This window comes from Zingiber officinale, chromosome 7A (assembly GCF_018446385.1).
Source record: "Zingiber officinale cultivar Zhangliang chromosome 7A, Zo_v1.1, whole genome shotgun sequence".
In the NCBI taxonomy this organism is placed as follows: Eukaryota; Viridiplantae; Streptophyta; class Magnoliopsida; order Zingiberales; family Zingiberaceae; genus Zingiber; species Zingiber officinale.
The window spans coordinates 75,919,936-75,933,891 of NC_055998.1; the positions used below are offsets into that span (position 1 = coordinate 75,919,936).

Genomic DNA, 13,956 nt, shown 5'->3' on the forward strand with positions numbered 1-13,956 from the left:
CACTTAACACCAACACCTTCACTCGACTGTCTAGTTATCAGAGGACTATCTTTTATCTGACCGGCTATGAAGCCAGGTCAGCCGAGATGGTGGCTTAGGTGTTTTAATATTTATTTCTTATTTTATCCAACTGGCCTCAATGCTCGTTCGACCAACTACGCCCAATTATGGACTCGAACTTTTAACCTCCACGTTATCTAGACTTTCTTACTTTGACCTCTCTTTAATGACCCTCTTTCAGCAACACTGTATCAATTAGTATAACTAGGAAAGAACGCACCTGAAATAAAATAACAGTAAACATCTTTTATTGTTATAATCCATTATTCATATAAGAGTTAACTGATGATACAGTAGGTATATCTGTATTTGATTTATTCGATTTTAATGGTAAATTTATATCGATTTGATTTATAAATAATAGTAATAATTATTAATTAATTAAAAGTTCCATCAGTTTGATTCGGTTGCGTCGATGATTTCGACAGGGTAGCAGTCGATGCAGCCCTCCCATGGAGAATCCGGTGAGGGCTTGACATGCCGGAGCGCCTGCCAGACGGCGCTGTTGCACTTGAAGCCACTGCCGAAGGCGATCTGCCAGAGGCGGTGGCCCTTGCGCATCCGGCCCTTCGCCTCTGTGTAGGAGAGCTCGTACCATATGGAGCTGGAGGAGGTGTTGCCGAAGCGGTGGAGCGTCATCCGGGAAGCCTCGACGTCGGCGGGGCGGAGCTGGAGGTTCTTCTCCAGCTCGTCGATGACGGCGCGGCCGCCGGCGTGGATGCAGAAGTGGTCGAATGCGAGCTTGAAGTCCGGGATGTAAGGCTTCGCCTTCGCAGCGAATAGTTTCTTGGCGAGGAGGGTGGCGAAGAAGAGGAGCTGCTCGCTGACGGGGAGGACGAGGGGACCGAGGGTGGTGATGTTGACCTTGAGCGCCTCGCCGGCGATGACCATGAGGTACTTGGACAGCGAGACGCCGACGATGCCGGCCTCGTCCTGCTGCTGGTACACGCCGCGAAAGGCCTTGTCGTCGGCGCCGTGGTGGGTGCGGACGACGTGCAAGAGCTTGTACTTGGCGCGCCGGCGGTCGGCGGAGCGGTTGGAGAGCAGCACCGCGGCGGCGCCGACGCGGAAGAGGCAGTTGGGGATCAGCATGGACTTGCGGTTGCCCCAGTACCAGTTCCGGGTGAGGTTCTCGGTGCTGACCACCACCGCGTAGGTGGCGCGGTGGACCTGGAGGAGGTCGCGGGCGAGGTCAACGGCGATGACGCCAGCGCTGCAGCCCATTCCGGCGAGGTTGAAGCTCCTGACGTTGCCGCGGAGCTTGTAGTGGTTGACGATCATGGCGGAGAGGGACGGGGTCGGGCTGAAAAGGCCGCAGTTGACGACGAGAAGCCCGATGTCCCTGGGCTTCACGCCGGTGTTCCGGAAAAGCGAATCGAGAGCGCCGAACATGGCCTGCTCGGCCTCGTCGCGGGCGGCGGACATGGAGGGCCGAGGCGGCGAGTAGTGAAGCGCGATGGGCAAGCAAGTATCTTGCCCGAGGCCGGAGCGCTCCAGGATCCGCCGCTGGAACTCGACCGCCCACTCGTCGAACCTCCCGCAGAGCTGCGACTGCTGCACGAACCACCGGAACGGCGCCTTCAGCTCCGGCGGAGGTCGGTAGCAGGCGTAGTCGACGAGGTAGACCGGACGGGGGCGGGTCGTGACGTAGACGGCGGTGCCGAAGACGAGGAACGCGGAGCACGCCAACCAGCTCACGATGGTGGCAATCGTCGTGAGCTGGAGGTTGTACTTGAGGCGGAGCCAGAGGTGGCGGAGCTCGTCGAGGTCGGTCCGCGCCGCCTCCAGCAGGATCGCCGCCATCAGCGGGACCAGCAACAGGGTAAGGAAGTGGGTGACCAAGTAATGGTACCCTAATTTCACATACTTGAGATTGACGCTCTGCGAGAAATCCGGCAACCGCCAACTCTGCCCACGCCGCCGCTCCGTCTCCATCCTCGTTCCTTACGCCAAGATCTAATACCAGAAATAATAAAAAGAGACGGTGCAAAAGGGCGATTTTGTTCCCTAGCTACTCGATCTCCGGGGGAAGAAAGCTCCCTTTTTTAAATCGGGAATGCGAATCGCTGATCGACGGCGGAAAGGAGTGGTCGCAGAAGATCCAATCCGAAGCTCAAGGGAAGCTTAAATAGGAAAAAAAATACAGTGAAAAAAAAAATTGGGGGTAACGGGAAGGAACCCCCGCCACGCAGGCAAGGGGCGCGTTGGTTCTTAGGGCTGGAGGGGAACATACGCCGGCACGGTCCGCGTGGGGCGGGGCACGCTAAGCGACGCGCGTCCATGGCGGTGGGATGGTGGTAGGTGTTTTCCAGGGCGAGCGGAGCAGAAGCTCCGTCCCCGCTCTGCTCGCAGAGATGGGCAGAGTGCTGCGGAGACGCTCCGCCTCCGCTGCGAAAGTCAGAACGATTCATGGAGACTCCGCCGGGCCGCCGGCCGCCGTGGCGTTTGTGGAGTCGCTCCTTGTTAATCAAGCTGTTTGCGTGAATTCAAGCAGTTATTCATTTAGATACAATATTTTGTTTGTTTAGAATTAATTGTTTTAAATGCGCTCATATAATATAATATTTATTAAAGGAGAAATTAAAATATAAAATATTTTTATTCTTAATATTCATATGTTTCTTTTTTAAAAAAAAAATCAGCAGTCAGAAATTGTTTTATAATTATAAACTAAATCACTTTATTTGGACTTTCCTTATTTTTTTATTATAAACATACTATACATTAAAAAATTACAATAATTTATTATCTTTTTTCATCTAATATATTCTTTATTTATAACTATTCTAAGAATTGAAGATTTTTAGAATAAATAAATTAAGTTGAATAAATAAATCGAAGATTTCAAATTAACTTTTTTTTATTAAATATTTTATTAATTATTTTTTAAAAAAAAATCCTCTAACTTTGGCAATTATATCACTTGTCTTGGATTGGTACAAGTAGTTTGGTGATGATTCAATCTTTTTCGACACGATGACGAACGAAAACTTAAGGCTCTACAGTAATCTATTTAACCTTGTTAGAATTGAAAGCTCATAGGTTATATATAACTAACCTAAAAAATGTGTCAACTAGACTCTGAAGTTTAACTATATTAGTCCTTCAAATTTGTATGAACTAGTCTATAAAAAGTGTCACTAAACTTCCAAAAATTTATAGTTAAAATAGTTGGTGAAGTGATGAATAATGATAATTTAAATATTAAAATTTATTCATTGCATTAAGTCACTTTTTGCATTTTTATTTATATTATTTTTGCTATCATACAAATTTTCTATAATATATTAAAAATAAATTATAATATGAGTTCACTCTATAAGTTGAACATCATTAAGCTTGAGTAGGCTTAAGCTTATTTATAAGCCTTATCGATGAGTTCTATCCCAATAAGCTATACTTGCAATTGTAGGAATAAATTAGAAAACTCACTTAGATATATCAAAACAAAGAATGCGTACGAAACAACCTATGAGAAGAAATTTGTCGATGGAATAAATCTTTGAACAACATTCCGGTTTGGGTTCATAGGGGCATAGTGAGCTAGAACAAGAAAAAGGACCCAAAACAACATTAACAAACACTAACCATCACTGAAGTCTCTTCATGAGTTTCTCCACCATGATCTTTTGCTGCGCAGCACTCAAAAACTCTGAATTCATGATTGCATTCGATACCAGAATGACTGTCGATGGGGAGGCAGCGTTCACCTGGGGTCCGCCAACAATTGTCGATAAATAAAGGGAACGAACAATTCAAAAACCGAGAGTTCAAAACATGAAAAATGGTGAGGGTGTAGTACCCAGACACGGCCGTTTAAACCAATGGCAATTTCATAAGACAAACTCTTCCCGAGAGCCTCAAGAATCGGGCAGGGCGGAGAACTTAGCAACCTGGGAAGGGAGAAAGATAATATACAAACTGTAAATGACTGACACCGCTTGTAACCAAGAAATGTAGGTTTGGGTTCCCTCACATGCGTGCTAAGCCAGTCGAGGTTTCGAACATGTAGCCATCTTTCAGGGGACCAAACTCGGCAGCTTTCCCTGTCTCTGTTTACGGACACCAGAGGGTTGAACATACAAGCAATAGAGTACAACAAATCAGTGGTTCGCAATCCAAGATGACGGTGGCATACAAGTATCGAAGTAAAAGAGAGTACCATCCATGCAAGAAAGTTCAGGATTCATGGTGTTGTTAGCTTTGACTACTCTGACATACAGTAGAGTACCAATCTGCACCAATACCTCAAACTCTTTTAGCCAAGCATGAATTTTCAACATACAGCATGAACTGGAAGCATTAACAGTTAAAATATTGAAAAAAATATTTATATTGACACCTAAAGTATTTGTCATTTGCAATGAAATATAACTGTTTAAGTTTACAATTTACAAATTACAAGCAATTAAATGGGGCACCATAGTATTTTACATCTCAAAAAGAAAAATTAAAAAATAGAAAATTATTAAATATTAAATTAAAATATTAAAATAAATTAAAAAATTAATAAAAAATGAATAAAAATATTGATGCATTAAATAAATACAAAAGATTTAACTCCTTCCCCTATAAATAAACTTGCAGCAACAACCCCATTGATAATTCCATCAATTATAATTCTATCAAAAAACTGAGTTAGTTTGGTTAATCCCCTTATACCAAGATAAAAACTCTAGTATAAAAAATATCTATATAACCACAATTGTAGGACCAATTGTATATTCTATTTTTTATTTTGTCCAGCAAAATTCTTTTAGGACCTCCTTTCATAAATGAATTTCAAATTCTGGAATATGGTTTAACCCAAATTGATATAAGTGGAGGTTTTGTGTTACTATAGACAGCATATGTCATGTGCGAACATATTCGGTCGCTATGCGGGCCCTTTCAAAATCCACCTAGACCACACATACAGCTGGGGCTCTGTAAAACCATACCACTGATTGTACGACTTGAAATGAGAGAGGAAAAAAGATCGAGAATCAGAAATTTCATCTAGAAAGAGTTTATATTAAAATCACTATTAAGTATATTGACATTGATGCTCGGAATTAAAATTAACATGCAAGAACAAAATTGAAGGGTTATGTACCTCAAACTTGGGTATGTTTCTTCGAGTTCCACCCTCAAATGCAAGAACAGGAAGCAAACCCAACATAGGAGCTTTTATGTCAACCAAAAAGTTCTGAAAAATGATCACACTGCTAAAGAATTGAACTACCACATAACCAAACACATTATTTGATAGCATAATTTATAAGTTCGAGAACAAGAAAAATGCTTGGCTGATGCCTCTTATTCATCAAATAAAAGGCTCTGTAAGTCTCTGCCTCTCATATGTTGAGAGAAAATTTGAAATTGCAAAGAAAAATTTTTGTTGGTGAGACATGAATCAACTTCATCGAGGAAGAGAATTTTAACCACAAAGTAACTTTATGGTCATACGGACAAAGTATATCAAATATTCAGTGAGTTATTTGAAATGTTCCATCAGTGAGATAGCTATTGATTATTTAGAGTATTCATCAGAATCTAGAACGAAAAGATTTTTAGCATTACCACACAAAAAGCCTATGAGTTCTGCTTATGGAAAAAAGTGCAAATTTTGCATTATACTTACATCAAATTTAGAATCCACCACAATGCCAAGAACTGTATCCTCCACGCAAGGCACATACTGTAACAGTAGACTACAATATTTAGGCAAGTTCAACAGAGAACAACAAAAAGTAAGTTCAAAACTCATTCACAACATAAATACATATGGGCAATTGGTGCATTAATTGCAAATAATAAATCTACAAATGCAATACATCTCTTGCATAAAATTAGAACAACTTCTTTAGAAGACTAGCATCCATTTATCTTTTTTATAAAAGGGTAAGAAACAGAGTTACACATCCTTATCCGTCGGAGACTGTTAAAACACATTGACTTATTACCCCCAGGTTAGAAAATCTAGACAAAAAAAAATCTACTCACCCTTTTGTGAGAACTTTCGACCCAATATTTGTTGGGCTTTGAAATTCTCAACTTCCCAGCCTTCATGACCGATATTGCATCACCATCCTGTATGTCAGATTAAAAAAACGAGTAAAAATACAAAATTCAAAATTGCAAAGAAAAATAATAGCACCTGACGCAGCCCTGCCCCCAATTTGATGGTCTGATTAGCCATTCCGGTAAGATCCAAAACATGGTCGCCTGGAACCTGAGAACCTGGTATTAGCAATAGGTGGGCTACAAAGAAAGAGAAAGGTAAATGCAAGGAGAATCTAATCAAAAACATACGACGACTCTATCAACAAAGCTCATTGATGCAGAATCTGAAGGCATTGAATTCATCTGGCTGAAGGTTACTTGGGGTTATAGTGATGACGAGAGAGAAGAACAAGGCAAGAAGCACTTTAGTAAGTGATGGTGTGTTGACCTTGTCGTCAAAGTGGTAGCTCAATTAGGGCAAGTTCACTTGGATCGAAGCAAATGCCTATAAATGAGAAAGAAACCACCATAAATAAAGAAATACATCTTTTATCAAAAAAAAAAAAAAAGTAGTGTTTGTTGCCTGCACTTGTAAAGGGGGAAAAAATGATTTACGATGGCATTAGAACACTTTCCTTGAAGAGATAAGTTGGCTGATATATCTTGGAATGATAGATAAATTAACGAATAAACTATTTTATTCTTATTGTTTACAACGAATGAAATAAAAATAAATGAATTTGAGAAAATACTCAAAAGTGAGTACATTAATCAAAGTCACACGTAATCCAATCAAGGAGAGAAGATACAAAGTAATTAGATGGAAACTTCAAATTTCCCAAGACTAAAGCAAGCAAGAAAGTGTAAACCCAATTGTGGCGATCAACCTGGATTCGGGTGAGAGGGGATCGCACAAGGAAACTTAGAAATTCACGATCAATAATCAAGCACAAGTATAGCCCCACTTGCTGGTACTCGATAGAGTTGAGTTATGCAAATCAGCATATCCACATGAAAGATGCACCAATAGGAAAAGAAATCACAAAAACAGTAGATGAGTTCCGCACGTAAGATCCCTATTCGAAAGAAATAAGAAGGAGGTAGAGGGTCACCGACTCGCCTGTGATTCTCTTCGCTGGAGAAGAGAAGAGAGGGACAGCGGGCCAGAAGCTGGCAGAACCAGAAGACGCGGATTCAGAATCCTGGAGCCAGTGCAGATCTGCGGTGAGTAGGACGGTAGGGAAAGCCGATTCGTATGGCGTCGAAAGTGGTAGCGTCCGGAGAGGAGGACAAGGGATGGGGAGCAACTTGAAGGGACCTCGCGGCAAAAGAGAAAACTGGCGGCGGCGGCTGAAGAGGAGCGGCAGCGTCTCGTACGCTACTGACGAGGCGGAGGAAGGGAGTAAATGAACGGCAGCGGCGGGGGCAACGATCAAGGGTTTTACGAGAAAGGTTTTCCGTTCTATTTCTCCAAACAGGTTGGGTTTACTTTAACATCCGTTTCGATTAGCTACTAGCCGCGCGTCGAGATTGGATACTTTAATGTCCGTTGCATCGAGGGGACGGATTCGAGTTTTACAACATAAACCTTTTTTTGAAAAATAAATAATAAAAAAATACCTATCTTTAAAAGAAATTTTATTTTTTAAAAAAATATCAAAGTTATTATAACTATTTTAATTAAAATAATTAGAATATTAAAATTACATTTAAAATATTATTATATCAAAATCCCTTTTAACTTAGTCAAAAACTATTAGTTAAAATTAATTGAAATTACATGTTAAATAAACTTTTGTGCACAATGCACAATGTGATGATAAATAGTAGTTAGATTATTTTCTCACCATTTAATTATTATCTCGATTTATGCGTAAGATTTTGAATTAAAGATACCTTTCTTAGACTGTACAGATCTTATATGATTTTAGTTATTCCTGATACAATTACTGTTCACCTGTTGGTTACTAAGAAAATGATCGAGGAAAAAAACTAAGAAAAGATAGATAGAATATATTTGTTATTAAACTCAGTTTATCATTAAAAATAAGCATAGATCTTATTTAGCAAAGAATTTACAGGGAATTACAACTAGAAAACTAAGATAGTTACATATTTGTACATAAAGATAACTTACAAAGAAAATTTACAAACACACTTAAGCACATACCATTATTAAATTTTATGCTTCTTCTTAGTAGTTACGTTGGAAAAGTACAGTAAATAGTAATAGTAAACCGTAAAGTAAATAGTAGAAAGGAAAGTGTAGTAGTAGTGAATTGCAGCAGTAAAGTAAATAACCACAGTAATGTAATGATGTTGTAAATTTTTACTTTTTTTTATACTTACTCTGCTTTATATTCTTATTTGTTTTCAGGGAGCCTTACTTGTTCAGGATCACACAATTAACCATTGCCCTGGCTTATGCCTAAGATTTTGAGTTAAAGATGTCATTCTTACTTAGCTCGCACAGGTCTTATATAATTTTGGTTATTCCTGATACAATTACTGTTCACCTGTTGGTTACTAAGATAAAGACTGAGGAAAAGAACCAAGAAAAGATAGACAAAACATCTTTGTTAATAAACTTAGTTTATCATTAAAACAAGCATAAATCTTATTTAGCGGAGAATTTTATAGGGAATTATAACCAGAAAACTGAGATAGTTACATATTTGTACATAAAGATAACTTACAAAAAAAACTTATAAACAGACTTGAGCACACTTGAAGAACACCGGGGGAATTTGGATAGTAGCGATGACAGTGGGAGAAGTGGATACCCCAAAAGGAGAGGTTTGAGGGCCTTTTATAGGCAGAGGAGAGAGTGTTTACTTAGAGAAGAAGGAAAGCAGGGAGAGAAGAGAAGAGAGGGGTCGGGAAAGAGAAGGCTTGGTGAAGGACAGGTGGAAAGCAGTAAGAGATGGGAAAAAGGAGGGTCTGGCAAAAGGAGGCTTAGTGAGGGGCAGATGACTGCATTTTAGTTGGGCGGACATACTGTTGGAGGAATGGAAAAAAACGTCATGGATGACATTTTTAGTAGATGTTGCTATGGTGTTGTGTGAATGGAAAAGGACATCATAGATGATGTTTCATGGGCAATGTTGTCATTAAGTCTCCATTAGGTTATCTAGGTTATTGTCACTTGTAAGGTCCAGAGAGGGAGTTTATGAGCTTCCGGCTAAGTCTGGCTGGATACTTCTGTGGAGTGTTGTTCTGTATTCTCTAGCAGAGAGGATAGAGCTGGCTAGTTCCTTCTAGCAGTATCTTTCAGTTTTTCTTTGATAATGTTGAAGCAAAGTTGTGTGTTGTGTTTTAAAGGAGAAAGGGAATAATCTAGTACCCATATATTTTGGCCAGTAGATTTTTTCAGTATAAGTTTCTTCTACTAGGAAGTAATTGTTTGGATCTGTCAAACTGTCTCAAGCCCAATTAGTTCCTTGTACTGATGCTCTCCAGTGCTTTAGTTGATCTCCAAGAGCTTCCCAATTAAGCTCTGCGTCAGAAGGATAATCTTCAAGTTCCGTCTGAATACCTCCAACTTCATTGATATCAAGCTTAACTAGATGTTTAGCTGGTTTAATATTAAGGTCAAGCCATTCAGGTGGAGAACTATCAAAAGTGCATACGACAAACATTTCTTCTTCTTCTAGGGCCAGAGAAATAATAGTACTAAGCTTTTTAGGAAAATCTTTGACAGAATCTGGATCATGTATCCAAAATTTGTAAAGCAGTCCATAGTCCATTAGAAGAAAAGGAGTAATAAGTCTTCCTTTGTAAGAGGTTGCTTTATACTTTTCATAGTCCAAGTTGACTTTACAGAAGGAATATAACAACTGACATGAACATCCGTATTTAGCAGAGTCTTCACGGGTTGGGTCAATTTTTTGACATTTGAGTTTTGAGCCCAATTCTGCTTCATAGACAATATTTATCCCAGGAGGAGGATTTTTATGGAAGTCCTTTAAGGCTTCACATAATTCAATAAAGGTTTGTAATATAGACTGTTCTGCTAAATTTCAAATGTAAGAGTTGATGTCCTCAGGTATAGTATTGGGTAGACTCAATATATGAGTTGTGGATGCTCTTTGAGCGAAGGTTGTAGTAGCTTATTCTTTTAATTTAGCCAGTGTTAAATAGTTAGGTCGTTGTGGCTTCTTGTCTATTAATGTTGTAGAAGAGGAAGGAGACCCATGAGTTTCTTTAGTAATTTGTGCATATGTAGGAGTCTCTTCAGTTTGTGAGCTGGTTGGGTTTGTCATCATGGTTGTTGTGTTTTAATAAAGTGCTAATAAAAAAATTAGCACCAAGTTGGGTTTTGGCAGCATTAAAAGCCTCTTCAAGTGAATAGTACCCTTTAAAGAAAGGATGTTCTAGACCTTGTATGGTCATATTTGTTTTTTCTCAAGTAGCATATACCCCAGCTTGTGGTCCAGAGAAGACTACATAACAAGAGAATTTCTTGTCTGCTGGCTTTTGTATGGTTGTTAAAAAAAAGTTTGTAAAAGCATTTATAATTGTTATCTTATGTCCAGAGCTACCAAGAATGATTGGAATGTGTCAAATGTTATTAATCAGACAGTGTTGTATGTGATATAATTTGTCTCTGAATATAGAGCGGAACTGATCTTCCTGTTGTATGAACTGTTGTAATTCTTGAGTTTCAAATCTTAATGTTTTAGTAGCAAATGATGTTCATACCTTCCTTGGTCTATCCATTACCTGAAAAAATTAGTAAAATAAATGAGATAAAGTATCAGCTAAAAATTGTTAATTCCCTTTATTTGTTCCCAGTGAATGCGTAAACCTTTATTAATAATGGTATCTATGAATTTTGACAATCTCTTAGTACTTAATCATTTTCTTAATCTTTTAGTTTGTTGACTATACTTGACTATAGATTCACAGTCTGTTATAATAGTAATTTCTTGCTTATTGCAAATGAATAGTCGGAAGGCTTCTAGATAATAAATAACTGCTAATATTTCAAAATCTAGTGAAGTTAAATGTCCTTTTTCTTGAAATTTCCCAAACGCATACCTGCATAAGGTTTCTGTAGGTTTAGGATCATATTTGGAAGTTTTTCTAAATAAAATGTTTCCCCATCCTGTTTCACATCCATCTGTTTCAATAACTAAGTAGTCAGAATCAAGTGGGAGTGTTAACATGGGAATTATTTTTACTAACTGTTTAATTTGTTGTACAAGTATTATATCTTGTTGATTAATTTTTTTTTCGGTTAAGGAGGTCTTATTGTATAAGGGATTGTTAATTTTTCCTATATATCTTAAATAAGGTCTTGCATAATTTAGGAGTCCTAAAAAAGTTCTTAGAGTTTTAGTATCTTCCATTTTATTTGAAAAAGTAAGGATTTTAGCAGAGATATAAGGTCGAAGTGTTATTTGTCCTTGACCTATCTCGGCTCCTAGGAAAATCAATATGAGTAGTTGCTATTGTCATTTTCTTTCGAGAAATAATCAGATCATGTTCTCAAATAGGTCAAAAATAATATGAAGATGAGCATAATGTTCTTGTTTAATTTTAGAGAAAACTAGAATATCATCTATATATACACAAGTGAAGAAAGAAACATCTCAAAAAATGTCATCCATTTTCCTTTGGAATATTTGAGGGGCTACCTTAAGGCCAAAAGGCATAACAAGTCATTCAAAATATCCCTCGGGGCAGAAAAAGGTTGTACATTCAATGGACTCAGGATGCATTTTAACTTGCCAAAATCCTGATTTCGTATCAATTTTAGAGTACCATTTTGAGTTTTGGATTTTATTTAAGAGTTGGTCTTTGTCAGGGATTTTATAATCATCTTCTTGACAATTATCATTAAGTCTTTTGTAGTCAAATATCATTCTATATTGGCCACATTTTTGTTCTAATCCTTTATTAACTATGAAAGCTGGACTTCAGTGCCAAGATGTGTACCTTTGAATGACTCCTAAAGTTAAGAGTTGATTAATGTGCATTTTACATTCTTCAGTTTCCCAATTTATATATTTTAAGTCTTGAGCATTAATTGTATGGTCTGGATTAATTATTGATAGTTTGTAGTAGACTTTATCTCGGTCCCAATATTTAGTAGGATTGTCTCCAATAATTTCTAGTTTTTCTAATCTAGAAATAAGGGAGTCTAAATCGGGTTTATAGGTGTTTATTATTTGAAGTAACTGTTGTGGGAGTATGAGATCAGGTGGGATCCAGGTGTCATCAGTTATAGGGCTTGACCAGCTAAGTGAGGCTAGTTTTCCTGATCTTGTTGGTCAGAAAAAACTATGGCACAGGTTTGGCTATTAGGTTGTGGTTGGTTACTGACTGTCTACATGCATTTTTAGGAGAACATTCAAAAGATGATGTGTTGTCAGAAGGTATGATTTCTATGTGGGGTTTGGTGGTTAAGGGATGAACAATGGAGGGATAGTCTGATACTATTGAAGATATAGTGGGTGAGGAAAAGAAAAGAGCATAATCCTTGATTAGAAGAAAAGTTCTATCTGGTGCTACAAGAAAATTTAAGCCTAAGATTAAGTGAATATTAAGATGTAATAACGGTTTAATCTATAGTTTAGAGAGTGGGAGTGGTGTGTTATATTTAACATAGTTGTCATAAAACCTCATATGGGTGTTAGTGACAAATTATGTGCAAGCTAATTGTTGGCCATCAAATTGTGTACTTAGTAATGGTTGTGATGCGATTTTTATAAAAGTTTTTGGCAAGACTAAAAGAAGTGTATTTTCATCTATGGTCGAGTTGGTGACTCCACTATCTAGAAAGACATGTAGTGTAAACTCATGGCCATGGATATTTGCCAACCATTTGACTCTAATGTCTAGAGTTTTTCCTGTATTATAGACACTAGAGGCTTTTATAAAGACCAGATCTCTATCTATCATATCTACTAATGTAAGTTGTAAGTCTTTGCCTTTATCAAGAGTAGCCTGAGAAGAAAGTGGAGGAAGGTTTACTTGAATTTGTTTATCTAGGGTCTCTAGTTCTGTTTCCAATTTTTTAATACAAATTTCTAATACAGAAACTCTGGTTTCTAATAAAAAATTTTGAGTACCTCCCTTAGAGAACGGGCTTATGGGTATTGTGATAGAGAACAGTTGTTGAAGACAAAGATTACAGACTTGTTTCTTACATAACTTACATGTACCTCTTTTATCTAAAGATGGATAATAACTACAAAAGAAACAAGGAATGTTATCAGTTTTTGTTTTGAGTATCCACTTATGTGGACAATTAAGTTTTTCTGTAGTCTTAGTACTGAGTTGTTAACCATTATATTTGTATCTAGAAATTCATCCCATAATTCTTCTAGATTGTCTAGCATATCATAGGGTATATAATTTTGGCTTTCAGAATGTAGGTTATACTGCTGGTATGAAGGTTACAAGAAGGAGTTTACAAGACTATAGTCATAAGAAGGAATAACTTCTTCCACATCATCTACAGAAACAATAGAGTAGATGGAGGATGTGTTAGAAATATCTGATTGTACTTCTACTAAATCAAGATTTGCACAGGTAACTAGTTTGGATTCTCTGGTATATAAATTCTTTTTATTTAGGCAGACAGAAGATAAATGTCTTGGTTCATTACAGGAGAAACATGTGATGGTATTAATATACATCTTCTTTGGTTTGAACTTTCGCACATGTTTTTATTTATTTAGATAGGGTTTTTTTCTCTACTTTTTCTAACATAGTAGGTCTTTTTGGGGTTTATTGCCTTGGGCCTTGATATCGATCTTCTAGGTATCTTGATGAATGATTTAGTCTTGGTCTAGGTTGGGTGAGACCATATTATTAAGGGGTATATATTTGGTTACAAAATCCATATTGTTGATTTTTTTAGTTACTTTTGTATGTGGATATAGGTACATTTTTCTTTAAGTA

The 13,956-nt window shown here is 37.9% G+C and overlaps 2 protein-coding genes across 8 annotated transcripts; both read right to left on the reverse strand.

Moving 5' to 3' along the window:
- Window positions 1–440: 440 nt before the first annotated feature.
- On the reverse strand, window positions 441–2,514 carry LOC122001562 (3-ketoacyl-CoA synthase 4-like). The gene has a single exon (XM_042556368.1). The coding sequence runs from the start codon at window positions 1,993–1,995 to the stop codon at window positions 454–456; it is 1,542 nt and encodes a 513-aa protein (XP_042412302.1). The 5' UTR covers window positions 1,996–2,514; the 3' UTR covers window positions 441–453.
- Window positions 2,515–3,514: 1,000 nt separating this feature from the next.
- Window positions 3,515–7,560, reverse strand: LOC122001563 (putative exosome complex component rrp40). Of its 7 annotated transcripts, none has more exons than XM_042556374.1 (11): window positions 7,162–7,560; window positions 6,494–6,550; window positions 6,355–6,412; window positions 6,200–6,274; window positions 6,046–6,132; window positions 5,684–5,740; window positions 5,156–5,248; window positions 4,223–4,295; window positions 4,037–4,112; window positions 3,863–3,953; window positions 3,515–3,770 (listed from the first exon to the last, which is right to left on the reverse strand). In XM_042556374.1, exons 3-11 carry the CDS (start codon window positions 6,406–6,408, stop codon window positions 3,651–3,653), a joined length of 726 nt encoding a protein of 241 aa, XP_042412308.1. In that variant the 5' UTR covers window positions 6,409–6,412; window positions 6,494–6,550; window positions 7,162–7,560; the 3' UTR covers window positions 3,515–3,650. The 7 variants fall into 7 exon arrangements, with proteins under 7 accessions (XP_042412308.1, XP_042412307.1, XP_042412309.1 ...); XM_042556373.1 differs by having other exon boundaries at window positions 7,166–7,250; XM_042556375.1 differs by lacking the exon at window positions 7,162–7,560 and adding an exon at window positions 6,933–7,064 and having other exon boundaries at window positions 6,200–6,267.
- Window positions 7,561–13,956: the final 6,396 nt, after the last annotated feature.

What these genes read in the sequence shown, in the direction of transcription:
- LOC122001562 (XM_042556368.1), bottom strand. Translation starts at nt 1,995, where the DNA reads ATGGAGACGGAGCGGCGGCGTGGGCAGAGTTGGCGGTTGCCGGATTTC.
- LOC122001563 (XM_042556374.1), bottom strand. Translation starts at nt 6,408, where the DNA reads ATGAATTCAATGCCTTCAGATTCTGCATCAATGAGCTTTGTTGATAGA. An exon ending in TGGTGGATTCTAAATTTGAT is followed by an intron (nt 5,249 to 5,683) that starts GTAAGTATAATG and finishes ATCATTTTTCAG; the next exon opens with AACTTTTTGGTTGACATAAA. An exon ending in GAAACATACCCAAGTTTGAG is followed by an intron (nt 4,296 to 5,155) that starts GTACATAACCCT and finishes GTATTGGTGCAG; the next exon opens with ATTGGTACTCTACTGTATGT.